Genomic DNA, 24700 nt, shown 5'->3' on the forward strand with positions numbered 1-24700 from the left:
TTAAAAAGCTAAGTTTTGGACAGAACCAAGGTATTACATGGTCTTCAGACTCAAACCTATGGGGAAACCAAATACTTAAAGGAAATCTAGATACCAGGCTAGGCCTAACAATACACATGACATCTTGGATAAATGCCTATATCTCCCCAGAAGTATGTTCAGACACAAGTTCAACGTCCTATGGGCTCGGGTAAGTTAGAATTCCGAGATATGATCCCAAATATATCATATGCACAACCATTCATACGTGTTAAGATAATTGGTTCAAAAATCAGGAGATCCGTAACAATAGTATCAGCAAGGGCAACTAACATGTAATTTAAAGGAAAAAGGAAAAAAAGAATTTCATATATGTGGTCAATAAGTTCAATTGCAAACAAACTATAAAGTTTTCAAAACAAAAGGGAAACTAGTTAAATAATTAAACTAGAAACAAATACAAAGGTTGGCCAGTGCTTTTTACTTCTTCGATTTCGTTTGGGCCACATCTTGGGAAGGCTGATCGGGATTAGCCTCGGAGCCCTAGGAAATATCCCCTTTTTGGGAAGGCTTGGCGAGATTAGCCTCGGTGCCTTGGGGGACCTCAGTTAGGGGAATTTCCTATAAGGGCTAGGCAAGGATGGCTGGCTCCTCGGCACCAGAGATCTGGGCACTGACTGTAGACGGGACGGCCTCCTGAGGTATTTCGAGATCCAGTCCTCCAGGAGCTTCTGTCGCAGCATGAGGCTCTCCTCCATCGATCGACTCGCCGGAGGGGACGATGATTTGTGCAGCTTCTGACTGAACAGCACTGGCCTCCTGTGGATCGCGCCTAGCCTCGGAGCTGGTGGAGGCAATCTCGCGGATGGCTGGAGGGTAAAATATGTTCTCCGCCTTCCACAGGTCGAAGGAAGCCTCCACCCCAGCTTGTTTGAGGGCCTCTTCCCAAACCTGAGAGCAGTATAGCCTGCATACACCCGGGATTTGAGCTTTAAGGGAGGCCTGGGTTTCAGCTACTCCTGTTTCGTAACCCTCCTCATCGGCCTTGTCCCTAGCAACTTCGACCTCGTTTCTGGCAAACTCAGCCTCCTACTTGGCCCTCATGGCTTCGTCCCGGGCATACTCCGCCACACCCTTAGCGTTGTCTGCCATGACCAGTTTCTTCTTCAAGTCACTGATATACTCCTTAGCTATCTGCAACTGCTCCTCGGCGACGAGTAGGCGTTTTGTCTGTTCCTCGGCTTGTGTTTGGGCGCCCTTTAAACCCGCTAAGGCACTATCCCTGTCTCGGGTAGCATTCTTCAAGTCCTCCCTGGCCTTCGCGAGGTCAGTCTCGGAAACTTTGAGGGTCCGCACAGCATCCAGGCGTTTGGTGCGTTCACCCTCGGCAGCCTTACTCTGCTTATTAACTTCTTCCTCCATCCTATAAGTGGCCTCGAGAGCCTGTCAAGTGAGATAAATACATCGTGAGTGAAAGTCCGGGAGCAAGAGTTAATAGAGTTTTAGGTTTCAAGAGTCTTACCATACCCAAGTACCTCTTCGCGTTGAGGAAAACCTCATGCATCCTCATGTTCTTCAACTCTTCCACATCGGTGGAAAGCAGCATGATTCTCCCTAATGCGTCGGCCACATAACTGCCCTCACCATCTCCAAGGTCCCTCATGAACGCGGTTTCCAGCAATGGCTCCCCGTGGAGCATGGGGACGGGAAGCCAAGCACTCAGCGCCGATTGGGCTTCGATCCCTTTCCCCTTGCCTTGGGCGGATTGGGCCTCAATCCCTTTCCCCTTGCTTTGGTGCTTAATCTTTAGCTGTTTTTGGGCTCGCGAGGTCTCATCCCTCTTCTGAGAGGATTGGGATTTTCCTCTTTCCATGGGCTCCTTCCCCTTAGGACTCCTCTTTCTCTTTAAGTCGGTGGGCTCCGGTCGAGGAGGCAGAGCTAATTGAGGAGGAGCAGGAAGTTGGGGACGAGGAGATTGTGGCTGTGACTTAGTAGACGAGGACCTAGTCTGGATGGGCTGAGGCTAAGGCGGGGGAGTTGGAACACTGGATTGTGGTTTTCCCTGTGCACTCTTCCCCGGTTAACCCTCGATGAGGTCGAGTAAACTGGTCGGGGGCTTTCTCTTCAAACCCATCTCGACTCGGGAGGATGTTCCCACTGACAACAGTTCCGCTTCGGACAGGTCTGGGTCACCCAGATCACCAGAAGGATCCTCGGATGGGTCGGCTTGGTCAAATGCCTCAAATCCCTCCTTGGACAGACCCAACTCGCCTTCGTCCTCCGTTGCTTGGTGAGATAGGGAGGAGTCCACCAATGGGATGCCCTCTGGGACAGAAGATCCTTCGGAGATTAAAAATCCTGATTCGACTACGGTAATTTTTGGAAGCCGATGATGGTTAGCGTTGATCACGTGCCTTGGGTCGGCAAATGACTTCTGAAGGGGAGCGTACCCTAAGATTTTGTGAGCGGCTCTGACTTGACCATCCTCGTCATTTACAAAAACTGCCGCTTGAAGAACAGTCTCCAAGTCCACCCGGTTAACTAGGTGAAAGTGTCGGTGAAAGGTGTTTGGATCTGCATGAAAAGGACACGCACATGGTTATTAACCGAACCACATCAAATTAAAATGACGCAAAGGATCGGCACCCTTCCACTCTCTATACCCCATCTGGTTCTCCTTCCACCATTGGGCATGGAACGCCATCATACCATTCACCGGATACGATAATGAAGTCCTTGTTTAACCCCTTGTTGGAATCGGGGAGGCATTGGATTAGTCGAACCCTCTCGTCTCTCGTCTTCATGTAATAAGATTTTTCCTTCAAATTTTGGAGATTATAGCACCAATTCACGTCATGGTGGGTCAATCTTAGCCCCATCTTTTCGTTTAAGGCATCCACACAACCCAGAATCCTAAACATGTTGACAGCACACTAGGTGGGGGCTAATCGGAAATGCTTGAGGTAACCCTTCATTACCGGCCCCATGGGGATTCTCATACCCCCCTCTACGAAGGCGAGAATAGGAATTACCACATCGCCCGTCCTTCTCAGAAGGTGCCATTCCCCCATCTTACAGTGCCTCAAATTCACATAGGGGGGAATCCTATAATCGGCGATGAACTTTTCCATCGCCTCTTCAGTATCAACCAATTTCCTCGGTCTCAATTTAACCATCTCTAAGAGTTACCAAACAAACTCAACCAATGACGGGTGAAGGAGAGGAACAAGAGAAAAATAAACCCGGAAAGGAAAAAGCACGAGTTAGTGAAGGCAGAAAACTTACAGAAAATAGGAAAGGTGCCTCGGACAGGCTTTTTATGCTGGAGATAAACTTGAATTTGGATGAAATTTTGGAGGAACCCAGGGTATATGCGCTAGAACTCTTAAGTGCAAAAGTGAAGAGACAAATCAGTTCCAAATATCATTTATACCTCCCATCGAAAGTAACTGCACGAATTTTCCCGCCCATAAAGGTAAGGAGATCTCCATCGTTAGATCACCATCGCGCCGTTGAACGTGGGAAGCACAGAGCCACCCGCATTTAATGAGGACACATTTCGCCTTCCAAAGGTTCCAAGAACATGTCTCGGGCAGAAGAAGAGTCTCGAGAACCGATAGGTGACAAGGATTGACAAGTTTTGACAGAGGTCTGATGTTATCAAAACCCTCCTATCCGGCCAAGGATCCGGACAGCAGGATTTTGAGGGGCTATTGTGGGGCCAGAGAACTTATGACCCGACCCACTTTCCACTAAGACCTAGGGCCCGTGCTGAGGAGAGTAGTTGCCGAGGACAAGTGGTGAAAAACCAAATAGCCTAGAGACGCAGCCGAGGATGATCCTATCCTCGGTATCCCAAGACTTCAAAGGGGAGAGCGACATCTCGTCAAAGGCTGCCTCCAAAATGCCCCCAGAAGAAGAGACGAGTAAAATGGGACCCACATAGGGGTACGGAATGGGGGTGGTTCAAGGTAAATACGTCACCTCTGCATTGAACGCGCCCACAAAATGAGAAAAGACGCCTGAACAGTGTGACTTCGGTTAGTGCAACTAACAAAAAGCAGGGGAAGGCGGCTGATGGGACAGGTATTTGAATAGGTACCTGCATGATAAACAGGTAGAGGGTCAGGATCAACCGAGAAGAGTTATATAATGTAAAGACTTATGCGCCAAAAAGGAGGCTCCCAGACCATGGAGTCCTAAAAAAGGGAGAACAATAAGGACATGAAGCTCCTTGGACGAGGTCTAAGGACAGGAGCCACTCATGACGTACCGGAATAGATTATTATTAAACACGTCAGGTTCATCCTTGTGCAAATCGCTATGGAAACCCTGATTAACTTCCGTCCGGTGACCAAAGCCTAGCCTTTCAAGCCCACGCTCTACAAATCTTATTGTTTGGACCTTTTAACGTACGAACGCCAACATCATTTTGAGGTCGTTACGAAATGAGTCCTTACAATAATATTATTCTTTTTTAAAATAATCTATTAACAAATATTCGGTTACCTATTAACCAACACTAGAGACTTTGATTTTGGTGGTTGATGGTGGGGAATGCTGGGATTAGTAAAGTGGTGCGAGAATTATGGTGCATAACATGTGTGCTATTTTTTTATTTAAACGTGTGTGCAATTTTGAGGACAGTGATTTTGACAGGAGTAATGCGCATCACGTGGAAGCTAGCTAGCTTTTGAGTCTTGAGGATCTTTTGGATTTGTTTCAATACCGTGTTTAGAAACTACGAAAAAGTTAATTGAATAGTTGAAAAGCAAAGATATTTGCTAATACAGGAAACTATTCCATATGTTTTATATTGATTTTATTTCCATTTGTTTAAACAACGAGTAATTAAAATATACTATTATATTGACATTATTTCCATTTGTAGAATTGAATTTTTAAGGGAAACAAACACTTTCCTTTCCTTATGCTTGGGGTAATTCACAATTTACAATTTTATTTTTAAAACCAACTAATTTCCCCCATTACGTTTGGGAAATAAACAAATACCTCCAATTTGTTACTTTTTCAATTAAATCAAGCAAATTTTTTTGAGGAAATTATAGTTGAACACTATAAGGAAGAGAAAAAGTTGAAGATTGCACTGTTAGTTTCTTAGATTGTATTTGTAATCATTGTAATTTCATTGGATTGAATTAAAAAATAAAAAAAATAAAAAAAAAGTAACGAATTTAAGGTATTTGTTTATTTTCCAAACACAGAAGGGAAATTTGGTTGGTTTCAAAGATAATGGGAAAAATTATAAATTTCCATAAACATAGAGGGGAAAAGGCTTTTTACCCAATTTTTAATGTTTTCATTGGAAGTATTATATAAGCTACAAAAGGCTTGGCAATAAGAGTATAATTTAGATATAATTCTTAAAAATAAATCAAATATGAGGATATCTTTCATTTTAAAAAAATAAAAAATCATTCATAAAAAAATTTGAGTATTTTCAAATTTCTAAAAAACCAAACATGGTATAATTACATTTTCAAAAGTCAATATTTCCAAACATCAAAAGCTAAGAATCAAAATTCTGGTACCAACCAAGACTAGACCAATTGTTAAAGACTTGGTTAGAACTTTACCAATTGTTAAAGACTTGGTTAGAACTTTACCAAAGGTCCACGCAGGGACAAAGTCAGAACTTTAAGTTAGAGGTCGGCTTTACTATTGGTTACGTGCGACGGTTTCAACCTCTCACATAGATACTACTTAGCTGCTGAGTTTTTTTTTAGTTTTGTTTTTATTTTTTATTTTTTTATGGGTAAGAACAAAATTATTTTTGTTTAGAATTTTTTTAAAGGATAAGGTTGTTTATTTTAGATAAAATTGGTTAATTGAGCTTAATTTTTTTAGTTTTACTATTGGTAATTTTTGTTGCTGAGTTATTTTTATGGGGCTAGTATATTTTGTTTTAGATTTTAGATATACAAAATTTTTTTTTTATGGTCACTAAAATGAGAAAAATGTTAGAATTTCAAACTTTTTTATAAATTACTAATGTGATAAGTGATTACTGGCAAGTAAAAAAATGATGTGAATAGTGGGCTCATATACAAACCAATAAGAATTTACTACCAAAACAATTTGTAAAAAAGTTTGTGAGCATAGTATTATTTTTTTAAAAATCAATGATATTATTTAAGGAAAATAAAATGTAATTTTATAGAATAAAATTACTAAAATCGATACACATACATATAATAATTTTTTTTTTTTTTAAATTGGGGGGCCATTGCCCCCGTTCCAATAATGGCTCCGTCCATGGGTCCACACAATAATAAATGAATACATTTAATTGATGATACAATAATTGCTTTTCTCTTTTCTTTTCTTTTAAAAGTTCACAGATACGGTTATTGGCTCCAGCTCACTTAAACTTTACTCATAAATAGCATGAAACCACTTGCATAATAGTGAGATTTGTTACTATTTAAACTAACAACTTTAAACTCACAAAAAAAAAAAAAATCACGAGAACTTCCTACCAATAATTAACACTGCGAATAGCATAATTGTTTACCTCCTAAGAAAAGCAAACTGCAACAATAATACTCTAATAGGACAAATCACTACTAAATTTTAGCCATAGAAAAGGACTAGGATTGGTCAATTTTATTATCTAAAATCCATAAAACGATCTTCTAAAAATGAAAAATGATTCCTAAACACCCAACAACTCGACGAAAGTTCCAAGTTTTAGATTCAAAACATATTGCAGTTGCTCTAACAATTAGGCTGCTACTGTCAACATCATATCTCTGTCAAAACACATGAGCTCCACAAAACCTAAAAAAAGGTCGTACTATATATTCAAAGCAAAATAAATGCATAGAGTGGTAGGTAAGCATGAACAAAGATTAATGATCAGCAACAAGCCAACAGTGAAATCATGAATGAAATCCGAGGTTTTGAAGGTTCCATGTTTTTTAATGCACATGAGTGAAATTGAAAGGTTTGAAAAAACCAGATAAATTACAGCTAATTTTGCTTAATTGTAACCCAATACGTGTGCCCACTTCTTCAAATCCTCAAAAGAAAGTACCAAGCCACGAATTGCCCACGCTTTTTCCCATAGCTTCACTTTCACTTCCCTCTTATAAAAATCCAACAATGAAAACCTCAATTCAAATCACATTAAACAACCTTAAGCACTCCAAACATTTTATCAGAACCCCCCAAAAAGGAAAAACAAAAACACCATATTATAAACTTTTCGCCACATTTCAACATCCGTACAAAAAAAAAAAACACATTCTATACGCTGCATGGCTAGCAATTACAATCCTTCTAACGTGCCCCAAAATCCAAATGACCCGCCAAGTCCTACTTCCGATGCCTCGTCACCGGGACCCGTACAATCTCCGGGTGGGTCTTCGGGTCAACCCGTGCTGTCTGGGAGGCACTCGATGTATCGGGGGATTCGGAAGCGGAGCGGCAAATGGGTATCCGAGATTCGCGAGCCACGTAAAACGACGCGCATTTGGCTGGGGACGTACCCGACGCCGGAGATGGCGGCGGCGGCGTACGACGCGGCGGCGCTGGCTTTGAAGGGGTACGACACGCCCTTGAACTTCCCCAATTCGAGGCTGACGTACCCGATACCGGCTTCCGCTTCGGCGAGCGACATACGTGCCGCGGCGGCGAGCGCGGCGGAGGCGGCGAGGGTGCGGACCGAGTCGGAGAGCAGTAGTCGAGGAGCGCAGGAGCAGGAGACGAGTGTGGAAACGACGAGTCGCGTAGAAGAGGAGTATGTCGATGAGGAGGAGCTACTGAACATGCCGAATTTGCTGGTGGACATGGCGGGGGGAATGCTGGTGAGTCCGCCGAGGATCGAGTCGAAATCGTCGTCGGATGATTCTGATGGAGGTGGAGACAATTTATGGAGTTATACATAAATTAAATAAAAATCCTACATGATGTGTGGTGCTGGTTTTTTTTTTAAATGCCGTAGAATCTCATCAAGGTAAGGTCCTTTTAGTTTGAGCATCCGACTAAACCTCGGATGTACGAACCTTTGTCAAAACAATGTACGGTTAATTTGTATTGGCTTTTTAGTTTTGCCTTAGTTCTTTCTCTCTCTTCTTTTTTTTTTTTTTTTTTTTTTTTTTTTTTTTTTTTTTGAATTAGCTATTAGATAAGCTTCTCCATGCTGGGTTTTGTGCTACTGAAGCGTGCCTGTAGCTAGGCAGGTTGGCAGAAGAATTAAGGTGCTTGATTTTGCAGTAAGTGAGTATTGTAATTTTGCTGCTGCTATTATGGCTGGTTTTTTTTTTTCTTTTGATGAGTGCTATTATGGCTGGTTGTTGTTGTAGTATATATATATGTGTTAATGTTATGTAGTAATGCTGGAGAGTGTTTCGGTAAAGTCTGAAGAGACTTCTGAGTACTTTTTTGCAATGTGTTATTACTATTATTGGGAACTTTCGCAACTTTATTATTATCTTTTTAATACTTTATAAATCTACTTTATCCATTTTATTGTCTTATTTTATAATACATTATTATCTTACTTTATATTACATAAAACATCAATAATTCTATTTACTTTATCACTTTATTTAAATATTTTTTCTTTATTATTATTTTTTAATTTTTACTTTTTTCGTTGTCGTATATAACCATTGGAAACCTAATGACAAGCCATAAGAAACATAACATGTAACCAAAAAAAAAAAATCCTAAAGTTGCCAGGAGACCCTTAAAAACTCTAAAACACTCCTAGCTTGAAAAATCTAATTCATGTTAAGCAAAAAATTATATTAAAATTATCAAAAAAATGCAAAATTGAGAAAATTACAAAATTAAATTCTAGTGTTAAATTAGATATCCCAAAAAGGGAAGACCTTATTCTAAATTTTAATTGAAAATTACTCCAATAATAAAAGGAAATATTACCATAAAAAAAAACGATTAATTAAAGGCCTAAACAAAAGAATTCACCCAAAAAACAGTGTAAGTAATTGCTGTATAAGGCATGAGTTTTGATCCTCACAATGATTCTTTGCAAGTCACGAAATTTCACGTGATTCCGTCCATGACTCCTATAATTTCTACTATTACTTTTTTTTATCTTATGAACTTCTTTTGTGTATGACAGCTCTATGTTTAAGAAATGTTTGTGCTATCGAATGGACTTTCTCCTAGGGGTGTCAATTCGGGTTAGCGTGTCGGGTTCGTGTCGAGTCGAGGTAAGGGTATTCGACTAAATGACTCAACCCTAACCCGACCCATTTAATAATCGTGTCATGATCCTTCAACCCTAACCCGACCTATTAATAAGGCGGGTTGACCTGACCCAACCCATTTGACACACTTAATAAACGAGTTGTGTTGAGTTGACACGAATATAACACAACCCATTTCAACCTGCATAATATTAAATATAACATCTATCTAGAAATAATTTTTTTACATCTTAAAAAGCAATGCATACACTTTAAGTCTTCAACCCACATTCAAAATAATATAATTCAACAGAAATATAACATTCATCTAGAAATAAGTTCTTTACACTCCAAAAGAAGTGCATACACTTCAATCCAAATTCAAAATAACAAAGTTTAATAAAAATAAAATAACAAAGTTTAACAAAAATAAAATAACATAGTTTAACAAAAATATAATATCCTTGAAACTCGTCAAATGCTAAGTTTCAATTTCCAATTATATTCATTGTAAATTTTTATAATTACTCACTTTTCTTTCTAAATTTAAAATATATGTTGGATATAAAAGGTATTTGACAAATCTAAAATAAAATAAATATTTATTTGTTATACGAGTTAAATGGATTGTGTTAAGTGGGTCATTTCGGGTTGACACAAATAAATTGGCGTGTCAAACGTGTCTATTGCGGGTTACGCGGGTTGACCCGCTTTTGACACGTTTCTTATCGTGTCGCTTTCGGGTTGACCTGTTTATGACCCAAACCCATTAAGGCCCAACCCTAACCCGAAAAAACCCGTGTTGGGTTCGTGTCGTGTTCACGGGTTGGGTCGAACATTGACACCCCTACTTTCTCCTATCATTTTGGGCTTGGGTTCATTCGAAGCTACCTAACGAGTACTACAATTAAATAATTTATAGCAAATTAGTAGTTTCATCAATTAAGTTCTCTATGTTGATTCCCACACTATTCTTGGTTCTAGAAGCCGGTTTGTTTGGTTGTGTGTTCAGGTAAACCATGATGAGCTACTCAAAAACTTTATGAAGATTGCAAAATAGCTCAATTGAATTTTAATAAGGGTATTGGAAGCATGTGTTTCATGTATGGTAGACTTTGATACAAGAAAGAGTAATACTAATACCCATAAGTAGTTCATGATGTTGCTATGCTAAAGTGTGAGAACCTCGACCCATAGCACCCGGAGTTTTTGGGTATTCCCCTAGATAATGAGTCTCATAATGGAGGCTCAATTGACCATGTTTATTTCCCTAAATTGAGCAAAGTAGAATGGAGTCGATTATTATTGGGACAAAATCAAGAAACCCAATAAAATATGCATTTTATTAGCTAATCCAAAATTACATTATCATAACAAAAATATGAAATAAGAAAATTACATGGCTTTTACCTTGTTGCAAAATAATGAAAAATTGCATTGCTTTTATTTATAATTACAAACTAAGAAAATGTAAAATTACTTCTTCTTTTTTACGAGTTAAAGCAAAATGCAAACTTACATTGGAAGTGAACTAATCTAAATCCTTTGATTTAGACTTGAAGGCTAAGCGACATACCAATCTTGCCCAATCCGAACATGTCTCCTAGGAATTAATGGTAAATGATCAATCCCATCAAGTCATAAAATTTCATTCATAAATCAATGTCATGTCATACATTTAACAAAAATCAAAAAATGAGTCAAATAAGAGCATTCGTATTAATCCCGTCTAAAATTTTCTGTTTATTCTACATTTTTTTATTTATTTTACATTTTTTCTATTTTACATGACCATTTTGCAAAAACATCAACATCAAATTATCTATAATACACCATCTTTTATTTAAATAGTATTTTTCTCACTTTTTTTTATTATTTCACACCTACCCACGGTCCCACCCACCTTATCACACACACCAAACTTATTACTTCTTTGAACACTCTCTCTCTTTCTTTTTGTCCTTCTCCTTCTTTCTTCTTTTGCATCTTCTTCTTCTTCTCCTTCTCCTTCTCCTTCTTTTTCTTTTGCAATTCGAGTTTGATTATAGCTAGTGATTTTGGGTTTGCAATTTGGGTGGTAATTTTGGGCGGATTTTTCCATTACTATAGGTGGTGATTTTGGGCTCTCCACTGCTACTTCTTCTTCTTATTTGGCATCTTCTTCTTTTTCTACTACTACTACATTTTCTTCTTCTTTTGCAGTTTGGGTTTGATGATTTTTTTTTTTTTTTTTTTTTTTTTTTTTGAGGAGAGGGTTTGATGAATTTGGAATCTAGATTTAAAATAAGTTTGAAGAATTTGATGATTTGTATAGATTTGTCGTTGGACTTAAGATAATATAAAAGGAGAAAGAGGGTAGAGGAAGAGAGAGAATCAGATGAGAGAGGAGAGAGAAAAGAAAAAAGAAAAAAAGCTACGGTAACTGTGTAAACATACATGGTTACTAAAGCAATAATGAAAATGCACAATATTATAGAGGGATTGATGTAGGTAAATTTTGAGCAAAAATATGTAAAATTATGCACATTTTCTTCCTTTCTTTTTTACACAATCACTTTGCAAAAAACCCACATCAGATTATCTATAATACACCCTCTTTTATTTAAATAATATTTTTCTCACTTTTTATTTTTATTTTTATTTCACACCTACCCACAACCCCACCCACCTTACCACACACTCCAAACTCATTAATTCTCTATACACTCTCTCTCTCTTTCTTTTTCGTCTTCTCCTTCTCTCTTCTTGTGCATCTTTCTCTTCTTTCTTCTTCATCTTCTCCTTCTCCTTCTCCTTCTCTTTTTTCTTTTTCTTTTGCAATTTAAGTTTGATTATGGAAAATGATTTTGGGTTTGCAATTTGGGTGGTAATTTTGTGCGGATTTCTCCGCTACTGTAGGCGGTGATGTTGGACTCTCCGTTGCTACTTCTTCTTCTTCTTCAACATCTTCTTCTTCTTCTACCACTTCTGCATTTTCTTCTTCTTCTTTTGCAATTTGGGTTTGATAATTTATATGGGTTTAATGATTTTTTTTTTTTTTAGGGGAGGGTTTGATGAATTTAGGAACTAGATTTAGAATAAGTTTGAAGAATTTAGTGATCTATATAGATTTGTTGTTGGATTTAAGAGAATATAAAAGGAGAAAGAGAGTGAGGAAGAGAGAAAATCGGATGAGAAAGGAGAGTGAAAAAATAAAATAAAAAATTACGATAACTGTGTAAATATACACGGTTGCTGTAGCAATAATGGAAGGCAGGTAGGGGAGGCCTTATCTGTGATCACCATGGGAAATGGATTAAGGGCTACATGAGGAATATTGGAGTTGCAACCAGTATTGTCACTAAATTTTAGGATTTGAGAGATGAGCCGATGCTAATTGTCCAGCTTGGCAATACCCAACTTTTTGTTGAATTAGATGCACAAGTTATTGTTAACCTCGTTTTAGCTAAACAAAACCCTCTACCAGCTCGTATTCCCCTCTTCTCAACGACTGCAGGTACCTCTTGGGGCAATTCCACCGTATCAAGATCAACCATGTCTTTAGGGAGGCAAATAGGTGTGTTGACAACCTTGCTAGAGCAGGCTGCTCCTTTTTTGGGAATTTTATTGTTTTAGATTTGCCACCTACTAATGATTTATGTAATTTTTTAAGTTCGGACACTGCTGGTTTGTACTCCTTTAAGGCTTTTAGCCACTACTTCGTCTTTTATGGCTAGTTAGTTTAATGCATTTTCCCTTTAACAAAATAATAATAATAATAAATAATGGAAATGCATAGTATTATAGAGGGATTGATGTGAGTAAATTTTGAGCAAAAATGTGTAAAATTATGCACTTCTTCTATTTTGTACTGATTAATGTGAGTGCTCTAACATGTGAGATTACATAAAATAAATAAATAAAAGGAAAAAAAAAAAAAAAAAAAACCTGAAAACAAATTTCACTATTTCAGTTCACATGACCAAAGAATCAAACATAGAAAATTCACGCATAAACATGTAGATCCAATTCATGCTGATAGATTATCATATTTATCATTACATGAATCTTTATTTTACCCAATTTTATGAAAAAAAAAAGTCATGGAATTGCCTTCTTAAGGTTATATCTACTCATGTATGGCAAGATGATGACAAATCTTAACTCATATGACCATACTCCCAAGAAATCATCTACATGTTCATCACATCCACATGTGAAATTCCTAATTTGATGCAATAACTGATCATGATATGCAATTCAATTTCATGACATCAAAAGGAAATCGTTCATATCAGTCGATGATGTTATCCCACAAATAAGTGAAATAACGAGGACACCGAACTTACTTTTTCAGCCCATATGTCAAAAGATTTCAAGGCCTTTCAAGCTGCAAGAACACAAATGGGACAAACTGAAAATCTGTTAGTTGGTATTAAGTATAATACAAAAATCTAGCTTTCAAGACGTTACCAATAATCTATATCTATATATCTAAAAGATAAAACAAAGCATTTATTGTTGTTATGCTCTAATTAGGCCACATTAGCACTCACATCATTATCTTTTTTGTTTCAAAATTTTTCAATATTTTTTAAAAATATTTACTCATGTAAGGTGACTTCAAAACTCAATTATTTAAAAATTAAAATATTTTTAACCATAATTTTTATTATTATTTTTCCAACATTTTTCTCTCATTTTTACCTTTTCATTTCCCCACTACTTTCGACCTTAATATCACTCTTTATCTATCATTTTATCTTCCTTTATTTTGACTCTTATTATTCTAATCATATTACTATAAATTTGACATTTTCTCTTCTATTATATGCATAGTTTTCTCACGCAAAAATTGTTACTTTCCTCTCTCTCTCTCTCTCAATTTTTTTTTTCCTTGCATCCATACTTTAGGTTGATGAATTTTTGTGTTAATTAGAACTCTACTTTTCGTTGATGCAATTTAGTTTTGTATTTTAAGTTATCTTTTTTATTGTTAAATATTATCCTACTGCATTATACATATAGTACATAATAATATATTGTTATTATATAATATGACTTGGAGAATTTAATGTTTATTGCTATATATTTTATTTTTACTATTTTTTCTTCTCATCTTATTTTATTCAACATTTAAATTTACCTACATCCTCCATATCATTAAATTAGGCAACACAAATAGACACACACCTACCTTCCTTTACCATGCATTAGGGGACTTAAAATATTTGTGTGATAAAGGGCCATAGAATTTATAATTTAGATAGCATTCTTTGAATATGTTTGGGCCTATAGATTGAAAATTTTGTAGACTTAAAAAGTTATTGAGAATGGACATTTTGTATCAAGACTAAAAGAATATGGACTTCTAGATATCATTTAGACAAAAACCTTTATCATAGAGAGAGATATATATATATACTGCCACAAATTTAAATTACGCAAACTTAATAATATTATATTATGTGTTAGCATCTTCTCAGCTTCTTCTTCTTCTTCTTCTCAAAAAAATTATGTATAAACTTTAAAGGATGCTAACAATATTGATCTTATGGGAAAAATTACGTAAAATTTTGAGAAAAGATAGAAAGGGATCTGGATTGCTCTAGATGAAAAGTTACATAAAATTAATAAAAGTTAACTCAACTGGTCTCGAATGGTTGAATAAGAGATCTAGGGTTCAATCATTTCCTACACCAAAAATTGATTAATGTATTAGTCTGATGATAAAGAGTTATTATCAATAGTGAATGTCATAGGTTGAAACTCTTTAAAAAAAAATCTTCAAAAACTTTTCAAGCAGCTCAAAACTACATTTTAGAGAAAAAATTTGTAAATCAAGAATTCGAGATGCTCTAAAGAAAAACATGTGTAGCATTGTAAGTCATTTCTTAAGTACTTGTTTGGATTTTCTAAAGCAAATACCTCATCACAAAAAGGACGGTTAAATGGTTAATTTCTGAAGAGAGTTTTGAGGAAAAAATCACCAGCAGTAGACCCACCGCTGCCCTTAGGATTTTCAGTAACTAGTTTCCATAAGGCACATAATGAAGATGCACAAAAAACTCAGTCCCACTCAAAGAAAACATATTTGAAAGAAATTGTTGGCCAAGCTCACCATCATTGGAAGTGTATATAATTCCAGCTTAAAAATGAACTCTGTAACAATTGAAGTTAAGATGTCGATTGAAGATAAATAAGTTTGACAATCATATTACTTCTTGTTGCAATCTGTCAAGACAATCTGTTCAAGGAAATTAATCTATTGCTATTTCCAGGTAAAATGTGACTTGAATTCAAAACTATTATTTAGTCTCTCTGATAGACCTTGCACTATATCAAATCAATTTCTTGCATAAATGTCGGCTCTTTTTGTTATGTGCTAGCGTTTAAAGGTGTTCTAAGGTTCATGGCTGCAAACTCATACCACTTCATTGAATTCAAGCAAAGTGATGCAAGATGTCTTCAAGAGTGAAGACCTTCCCCTCAACTGCTTTGTATTTGGAAGGAAGAGTTACAGTAAGGTTAGCCTAGTTAGGATGGTTATTGTAAATCATTTTAAATGTGGACCTCAATTGTTCTGATTAAAGAAGTGAATGTTCTTAGTGCCTATTCTCAATTGCTAATTATATGGGGCAATATATATATATATATATGAAACTTCACACATAACTAACTGAATATGACCTCTCAATTTCATAAATTTCATGGTTAAGATTTTATTTCTAAATCTAACAGTGTTCAGACTGTCAATTTTAAATAACATGGTCATGTGTACACTTTTAGATTTGTTTTAAATATAGAGAATCATTTTCCATTATTTTCATGTAGACAGATGACTCCTTTGAATGTCAATGCAAAACACGAAAACTAGGACATAACATGCTATGCTTGATAACCTCTTATGCTTGTCTCACACTCACCCCACCCCACCCAAAAAATAGAAAAAGAAAAAGAATAGGAAAAAAAAGGAATCTCATGGGTGGATCAATCATATAAATACAATTCCATGGGAGATTTTGTTTTTTGTCTAGACTGTAAATCAGAGTTGGGATTTCTTGGAAACTATTGACCACCATAAGTAGTGAAAACTTGTCAAACACTTTCCCTTGAGAAACCTTGACATGGAAGGCAAGGCAACCGGTAAAAAGCTCTCAAAAATTCATGACAGTAGCATCCACATCAGTTCATAACTTACAGAGCAGCGATTCTGTAGGCTAAACGAAATCCTAATGAATTATGATTTGAATATCTCAAACGAACAATATTCATGATTTGCATCAACAAACTAAATTCAAATTAATACACACACACACACACACACACTCACATATATCCAAAAACCAAGTTACACTTGCCTGCTTCTACATAGCTCCACCACCACATCGTCCGGCTTCACAGCCAGCCTGCATAACGCGCACAAAATCCACATTCCACAGTCGATCCTGAGATATATGCAAACAACTGAGGGTGAGTTTGGGCTGTTTTGGCTCTAGATTCATTCAAAATTTCAGTTCTGTGAAATCAAAGTCTGGTGGGGGTGGCTTGATTGAAAACTTGGACGCTGAGGAGGTTTTGTTTTGAAGAAAAATGGGTTAGTGGTAAAAATTGGGAACGTTGATTTGAGGATCTCCACGGATGAGAATGAATGAAGGAAGACATGTGGGTTTTGTGTCCCTCATAAAAATCTGAGTTTTCTTTTGTGTTTCAGAATTTGGATAAGGCAACTAAAAACTGACGGCCACGACCGTGAGCCTAGAATTAAAAAAATGAAAATGTGTTTAGAAATATATGTGATATTATTTAAAAGTTGGAAATATATGTTTAAATACGTGTATTAAAACGGATAGAGTGACAAAAAATTTTCACAATTATGAAGAGTAATGTCATAGATACATAAAATGACATAATTTTTGTTATAATTTATTATATGACAAGTTATGAGTAACAAAGATGTATCTCCACATAAATCTATCATTACATCTCTATTACTAACAACTTATCATGTGGTGAATTGTAATAAAAATTATGTCATTTTATGTGTCATTAGCATTACTCAATTATAATGATGGTAAATTGATAGTAGTAGAAAAAAAAATTGACGTTAAGGTAGATCAAAATAAGAATCAATCAAATTTATGAACTAAATTGTCATAAAATGGATTCTAGTTAACTTATAATTAACTTATATGGTGGAGTCTCTTGTCTTAAAAAAAAAAAAAAAAAAAAAAAAACTCAATTGTCATAGAAAATTGTTATAAAAATTACTGTCAAAGCATTACTAAAAATTCAGTACGTCATTCCCTTTGATTGCCTCACACGTCTGCTTTATTCTTCTCTCTCTTTTTTTCTACCCCAAAATTTCTGATAAATAAGGAATCTTGATTTCGATTGTTCCAAGATAGAAAATTATTAGAGATGTGATAACATGTGTACAGTTTAAGGATAATGATTTGGTAGGATTTATGCGAACACGTGGATGCTTTCTTTTTAAACTTGCTTTCAATACCGTGTTTTGGAAGGATGTGTCTTTTTGGATGAACTTATTTTCATTTTCATTTTCATTCTAATCGTTTCAAGATAGATAAAGAATGATTAGACAAGTAATTACATGTGTAGAATTTAAAGATAATTATTTGATATGTTTCTATAAAGATAATTATTTGATAGCGTAACATGTGGAAGCTTTTAGACCTGGTTTCTATATCGGGTTTAGAAATTATGTACGCATTTGGATAAGCTTATTTTTATCGATTTCTTGTGTTTATTGTGTAAAATTATATTTATACCTTAAAATATGTTATATGTTGCGACTTAAATAATGCTCCTAAATGCAAGATTGTCGCAAAATAATAATTCGGTAAGTCCAAGGTAGAATCCATAAAGAAAAGAGAATTGATTAGCAAATCATAAGAGAATAAAACTAAAATAATAAAGTTTAATTGAAAAGATTTTGATGATTTAGTAAAGGTAATTTAAATTAAGAGAAAATAACAATATATTAAAGCGCTAAGATTTAAGGATCCACATACAACACATCTATTGGTAGTTTTAACAATATTTATTTTATAACTCAACTAAAATTCATACGAATGATGATCTTAGTCAGATAATTTAATAATAAGAACTCAATAATTAATTGTCTAAGGTAGTTTTATGAAATTAATTGATTTTAAACAAAACAAAACTAGTAAATTAGTTCGCAGGGAATGCTAAGCATTTAACGTGCCTGGAGTCTATGATAAATCAAAGAATTATACAAAATTAAAAAATTTTCTAGATGAGTAAATCAATCAAAAACATAAGAACATAAACATTAAAATCATAAAATAATTGTTAAGAACATACCAATAAACAGTTAGATTTACCCCTTATTTTAGCAAGGCTTTTAGCAAACCATAATACAAATAAAACTCTAAAAGCTATAAAGAAACTTTAAGAAAACCTAAATTACGTTCTATGGCAGCTCTTCTCTAAATTTTGCCCTAAAGAGACTTTAAATAGGTCAAAAAATCCTATTACAAGTTGAATTCTCGTTTGGAGAAAATCTCAGGTTTTTAGGCTTTATTTACCTGACGTTTTTGGCCCATTTAACATCAGAATTTGGATTTTTGGTAAACTAAAAAGTTGTAGCCCTTTAAGTTAACTTCCAACCCAACTTGAATCATCTCGATTGGATATCTGAGCCAAATGTTAGGCCCAAAATACTATCTAGTGTGCAGGCTGGAATCCTAATCCGAATTGGACTTGGATTTGATGCAAATTTCCTTTGATTCCTTACTCCAATTGAACTCAAATTTAATTGAGTTGTTCTTATTTAACTTCATTATGGCCATTGTAAAATTAAAGTCCATTAGCCTTCTTCTTTGCACAAATCCGTTTATTTAAATTCATTTTTCTACAAAAAACAAATTCACGCATTAAAATTCAATTAAACACAAAATTAATTACTCAACATTATTTCAAAACCAAATATAAAATGCACGAATTAACTTAAAATAAGATGAAAATGCTTTCTAATAATGATCTAAATATGCAAAATTAATACATTATCATGATACTTTTAAAATTGGTATATATATTTATTTTCTTTTTTTAGGTGAAAATATGTTCATCCATCATCCCAATGAATCTTACAAAAATTCAATAAAATTGTCAACTAGGAAAGGTATTCGCCAATACATGAAAATGCCGTATTTTATATTTTATACTTTAATTAATATTATTTTCTTATATGTAAATAATGAGTACTTAAAATATATGAGATGTGTTGAAAATCAAAATAAGTATATAAAAACAAGAGTTCTTTCTTGTAACATACATTTTTCCCTGCTCAAGTCACAAATAAACATGATCTTTGGAAATGTTCTACACTGTCTTATACTCCTCTTCACAAATAAAATATTGATATAGCTTATTCGATGATATTTGTTACAAACACAAAATACATAATAGCTACAATCTAAATGCCATTAATAGTAATTGATAAGAAAGATTTCTACCAAAAAAGAAGAAAAAAATTTTATAAAAGAGAGAGAGAGAGATTTCAGTGTATGTTAGGTATATATTAATACCACCACTAATTTGTCGGCAAAAAAGCCGTTGCAGTGTTGCACCCCTTTAATAGAAAAGTAAGGAAAGAACTCCAGGTGAGTTGTAGGAAACCAAAAGTGACAACTCTTGGGGAAAAAGCATATTAAAATTATCATAAATTTCTTTTAATTTTCTCATAATATTTATTTTAAAATTTTGGAAAAATCATATTAAAATCTATCAAGAATTCAATTACAAACCTAAATAGATCAACCATTTACTCATTTCTGACATGGGGTGATCCCAGTTTCTCTTATCCAAGAGCGGGTGTAGTTTTGAAGGGTCGTCTTTTACCTTAGAGAGTCCTAATTTTCTGGAATTTTTAGAGTTTGATCCAAAACTTTGATGTCTTATATCTCTGTCAATTCTTATCCAAAATAAGTAAACCATATGTTGTTGAAAAGTTACAAAATTAGGGAATTTTTCAATCAAAACACATAACCAATGGCTACAAAAATTTATAGCATGTTGCTAATATTATTATCTGCAACGTATATAATTTTCCTAACTTAATTAAATCAAAAGGAATGTGTGTTTTTCTCAAAGAAAAGAAAAGGAATGTGTGTCATGTCAGACCCCTTTTTTTATACAAAAAGCATGGTTCTTTTCATGTTTTTTACAAAAAATATTCAGAGATATATATTATGAAAAATGTTTTTGAACCATGCGGAGTAAGTTACTTAAATCAAAAATAGAGGTGAGTTTCAGTTAGCTGAACTGGTAAAGTTTATGATGATTAAATAAGAGATCTGTGATTCAATCTCCGCCTACACCAAAAATCGATTAGTGTTTTGGTTTGATAATAACTAGTTATTATCAGAAGCGAACGCTATAGGTTGAAACTCTCAAAAAAAAAAAAATAGGCGTGTAATCTTTTAAAAAAAAAAATCATCACATGTTTTTTAAAAGGTATAATTACAGTTTTAGAGCTTCATACTTAAAAACATCACATTTCCAAAAATCTATATACTAATATACCGAGAAGTACACAAAATTCCTCATACCAAATGCTACATTGAATCTTAACAAGGACAAGTTAGAGTCTTAGAGACTTGGTTTTAGTAAGTTTATTAATGATTCAGAAACTATAAAGGAACACCCATTAATTGAATGATTCGTAATTGTTTAATAATTTTAGGACACAACATTTTTACAATTACAAACATGGTATGTTACGATAAACGCATAACAAGAATGGTATCATTTGTAGACTTATCTAAAATTGATGTGATATCAATCATAACAAACCATGTTAACAATTATGTTTCCAATATTACTCATAGTTTTTTTTTTTTTTTTTTTTATAAGAAGACTTAAACTTATTATTAAGAGGATAATGAACTTGTTACATCATGGATAAGAGCTTGCTCTAGGAAGTAAGGATTCTCTTCAATCCAAGCAGTGAAGTCAGCAACATTCAAAGCATGTTTTGCTAGTAGATGTGCAGGTCTATTACCCTGTCTCCTAACATGAGAAAACTAAACCCCACAGAAATCCTTACATAGGTCTTGTATCCCTTGTACTACTGCAGCAACAGAGGAAGGCAGCATAGATGCTTCGCATAAGGCCTGGTGGATAACAAGTGAGTCCCCTTCTACAATAAAATCTTGAGTGCCGATGTCTTTTGCAAACAATAACCCAACTTCATAAGCCATAGCCTCTGCCTCAACAGCCCCCAATGGAGCTTTTATCTTCTTGCTCAGTGCAGCCTCAAGCAGACCCAAGTCATCGCGGATAATCACACCAACACCTGTTGTTTTTTGGCCCTTCAAAACCGCCCCATCAACATTCACTTTGAACCCGTGTACTGGTGGTGGCACCCATGATGCTTTAACCTCATCCCGTGTTGTCGTGGACCCCATGCACTCATTGGCTGTCTTGTACTCCTCCAAATATTAAGAAGCCCAATTCACTAGCTCCTTACCATTCCTTTTCTTCCCACCATTTCGGACTTCATTCCTGTTATGCCACAAAGCCCATGCAATGCAAACAACCTTTGCTACCACGTCCTCATCAAAGTGCTCCCTCACCACCATGTCCCACAACATGTCCTAGAATGAAAGCACTCCTTTATAACATGGCTTCATCACGATTTTCGAGCAAGACCATACCTCTTGGGCTCTTGGGCATGTCCAAAACAAATGGCCAGTCGTCTTAAACTCCATCTTGCACTCATCACAAAACTGATCTTTTACCACGTTACGGCGCATTAGGTTGACCTTCGTAGGGAGAATATCTCTGCATGCCCGCCATGCAAAACGGCGAACTTTGTGTGGCAAAGGTAAATCCCAAATTCTCTTCCAAAACAGTCGTAGTTGAGTCCTATCTAAACTTGTTACTTGGTCGGCAGATTTGGACAGCCGCAAAGCCACCCTATAAACACTCCTTACACTAAACTTTCCATTAGGTTCCTCTGCCCATATTAATTTATCTGCAGGAAGACGAGAGCTAAGCGGGATTCCTTTAATAACATCGGCTTCATGGGGTAAAAATAATGCATGAAGGACGTCTATCTTCCAGTTTGATGTAGCTTGATGAATCAGCTCACTTACCCTTGTATCTTGGTGCAAAAATTGTCTAGGTGAGGCAACTCTGTATGTGGAAGGTGAGGGTAGACATTTATCACTCCAAATGCGAATATTGGTACCATTACCAACTCTTCACTGTATACCCTCTCTAACCAAATTTTGGGCAGCCATGATACTACGCCAAGAAAAGGACAGGTTGTTGCCAAGGGATGCCTCAACGAACTCACACTTCGAAAAATATTTCGCCTTAAGAACCCTGTAAGCCAAAGAATCTTGTTTTGTTTGAAGCCTCCAACCCTGCTTAGCTAAGAGAGCCAAATTAAATTGTTTAAGTTGCCAGAAACCCATCCCTCCATTACTCTTTGGCTCACACATTTTCTCCCAACTAAGCCATGCTATCTTCATTTCGTCTTCCTTCTGGCCCCACCAAAAATTCCTTATCATGCTTGTTAACTCATTACATAGTGCATCTGGCAATTTGAAGCAACTCATTGTGTATGTAGGTATAGCTTGCGCCACCGCCTTGATTAGCACCTCCTTACCCGCCTTAGACAACATCTTTTCCTTCCAACCCGTCAACTCTTTACAAAGCTTCTCCTTTATCTCATTGAAAGTGTTCCTTTTTTTCCTCCCCACCAGCAAAGGCAATCCCAAATATTTCTCATGTTGCTTTATGACTTGGGCACCAAATCTTCGCTTTATCTCCTCTTGGGTCGCATTTGGAGTGTTGCTACTGAAAAATAATGATGTCTTATTACTCATAATTGTTTTCAACTTCTTTAGAAAAATCAACTCCTTGAATAATAATCAGCTGGTTCAAATTAAATAAATTTTAGCTGAAGAAGAAGACTATATAATTGGTTAATTTTGTTTCCTAACGTCCATAAATCAATCTTTGGAAATGAAAAAAAAAAAAAATGATTTGTAAATCAAGAACTCAATGAAAGTTAATAATTTTGATTTAAAAACCTAAAGCATAGGGGGGCCATCCCCCAACCCCTATCTCCCCAAAAAATATATATATATTTTTTAAATCTGACTTTTAATAGGTAAAAAGTGAGACAAGCTTAGTTTTATAAAGCCTAGCCCCCCAACCAAAAAATTGGGCCCCCCACCTGTGACTTGTACATGTCTACCTCCCAATTAGACTCAATTTTTTTTTTACAAAAAACAAAAACAAACAAAATAAATTAACCAATCAAAACTTTCTCCATCCACCTCCCAGTCCCAACACATTAGCCTCTCAAAAAATCTCTCATTAGTCATCATCATCACTTGATTAACATCTAGCTCTTCAATATATATCAACCTTTGTTTACCAATACCCTTTTAAAGAGGCCAGAATAAATATGGTATTCATAGCACCATTCTCTAACATAATTAACAAGTCAATCACAATAATATTCTCTCTTTTTTCTTTTTTTTTCTTTTTTGAGAATAACCATAATATTCTTTTGAGTGGTGCAAAACTCTTCCTCTCACTTTTCACTTGTATTTATTTATCTTATGGTTCATGATTTGTTTTCTTTTAACCAATTGATAGTTTTTATTCATTATTTTTAATTCCATATATATAGGCTTCAACTCAAAATTTTCTTTATATTTGACATTTGGAAAAGCAAATTTTGAATATTTGTTATACATGTCTATAGCAAAATAAAAAACTTTTGTATATTTAGTAGAGTTTAGAAAGATGTAAAGATTTTAGATAAGATAATTTTGTAGACAGATAACTTGTGTGTTTATATATATATATATATATATATATATATATATATATATAGTTATGACTTTCCTTGAAATTAAGAATTTATGACTTAAAAAAATAAAAGATAATACACTAAGACATACCTGCATAGATATTTATGTGTATGATATATATATGTACGTAAGAATGTGATACTTTGAATTTTTATTGATTTATAATCTAATAATATGATAGTTTAGTCTTCGCCTCCCAAACAAAAATTTTTACTTCCATTAATATATAACTTAACAGATAAAAATTTAAAAGTAACAATCATCATCTTTACATTTTGCACTTGCTCTTCCTTTAACACTGAAACAATATCAATCTGCATCATATCACTTTCGATATAAAGTAGAGCTCTTCCATTTAAAAAATTGAAAGTAGGGCTCCATAAAAAGTCGCAATAAATATTCAAACACCAAGCCAAAGAAATACTAAATATGGTAAGCATGACCTAGATTAATAATCAGCAATTCTTATTATAGTAAATTAGTTATTCGAATAAATTCCTTCTATCTTTTATCTCCATAAGAAAAAGGATTGAATCTTAGTGAATAAAGTATTTATTCAAAAAAAAAAACTTATGTTCATAATATTTTTGTAACACTTTTATAATAAATCTTAAGTGACTGATTGTTTACGGGTTATTATTCTTAGTGAGATAAAAAACTCTTAATAATAAATTTAAA

The 24700-nt window shown here is 34.9% G+C and overlaps 2 protein-coding genes and 1 long non-coding RNA gene across 9 annotated transcripts in view; 1 reads left to right on the plus strand and 2 right to left on the minus strand.

The window, feature by feature from the left end:
• Positions 1-24700, minus strand: part of LOC126700557 (uncharacterized) — a 72153-nt gene that overhangs the window by 8570 nt on the left and 38883 nt on the right. For 2 of the 6 annotated variants that reach the window (XM_050398748.1, XM_050398751.1), the window contains exon 1: positions 16499-16886. The exons of the other annotated variants lie outside the window; for them this stretch is intronic. In XM_050398748.1, coding sequence (XP_050254705.1) covers positions 16499-16572 — 74 coding nt within the window. In that variant the 5' untranslated portion in view covers positions 16573-16886. Of the gene's footprint in view, positions 1-16498; positions 16887-24700 lie in introns of those variants that run through there. 6 annotated transcript variants of the gene reach the window in all.
• Positions 7062-8901, plus strand: LOC126700560 (ethylene-responsive transcription factor ERF025). The gene has a single exon (XM_050398756.1). The coding sequence runs from the start codon at positions 7260-7262 to the stop codon at positions 7887-7889; it is 630 nt and encodes a 209-aa protein (XP_050254713.1). The 5' UTR covers positions 7062-7259; the 3' UTR covers positions 7890-8901.
• On the minus strand, positions 10480-16492 carry LOC126700561 (uncharacterized). 2 transcript variants are annotated; one of them, XR_007647237.1, is made up of 4 exons: positions 15066-16492; positions 14788-14831; positions 13487-13527; positions 10480-10761 (listed from the first exon to the last, which is right to left on the minus strand). It is a non-coding gene; the product is annotated as an uncharacterized LOC126700561 (long non-coding RNA). The 2 variants fall into 2 exon arrangements; XR_007647238.1 differs by having other exon boundaries at positions 13487-13551.

This window comes from Quercus robur, chromosome 9 (genome assembly GCF_932294415.1).
Source record: "Quercus robur chromosome 9, dhQueRobu3.1, whole genome shotgun sequence".
In the NCBI taxonomy this organism is placed as follows: Eukaryota; Viridiplantae; Streptophyta; class Magnoliopsida; order Fagales; family Fagaceae; genus Quercus; species Quercus robur.

Bases quoted from the DNA above. Each gene is read 5' to 3' on its own strand.
- LOC126700560 (XM_050398756.1), top strand. From the start codon at position 7,260: ATGGCTAGCAATTACAATCCTTCTAACGTGCCCCAAAATCCAAATGAC.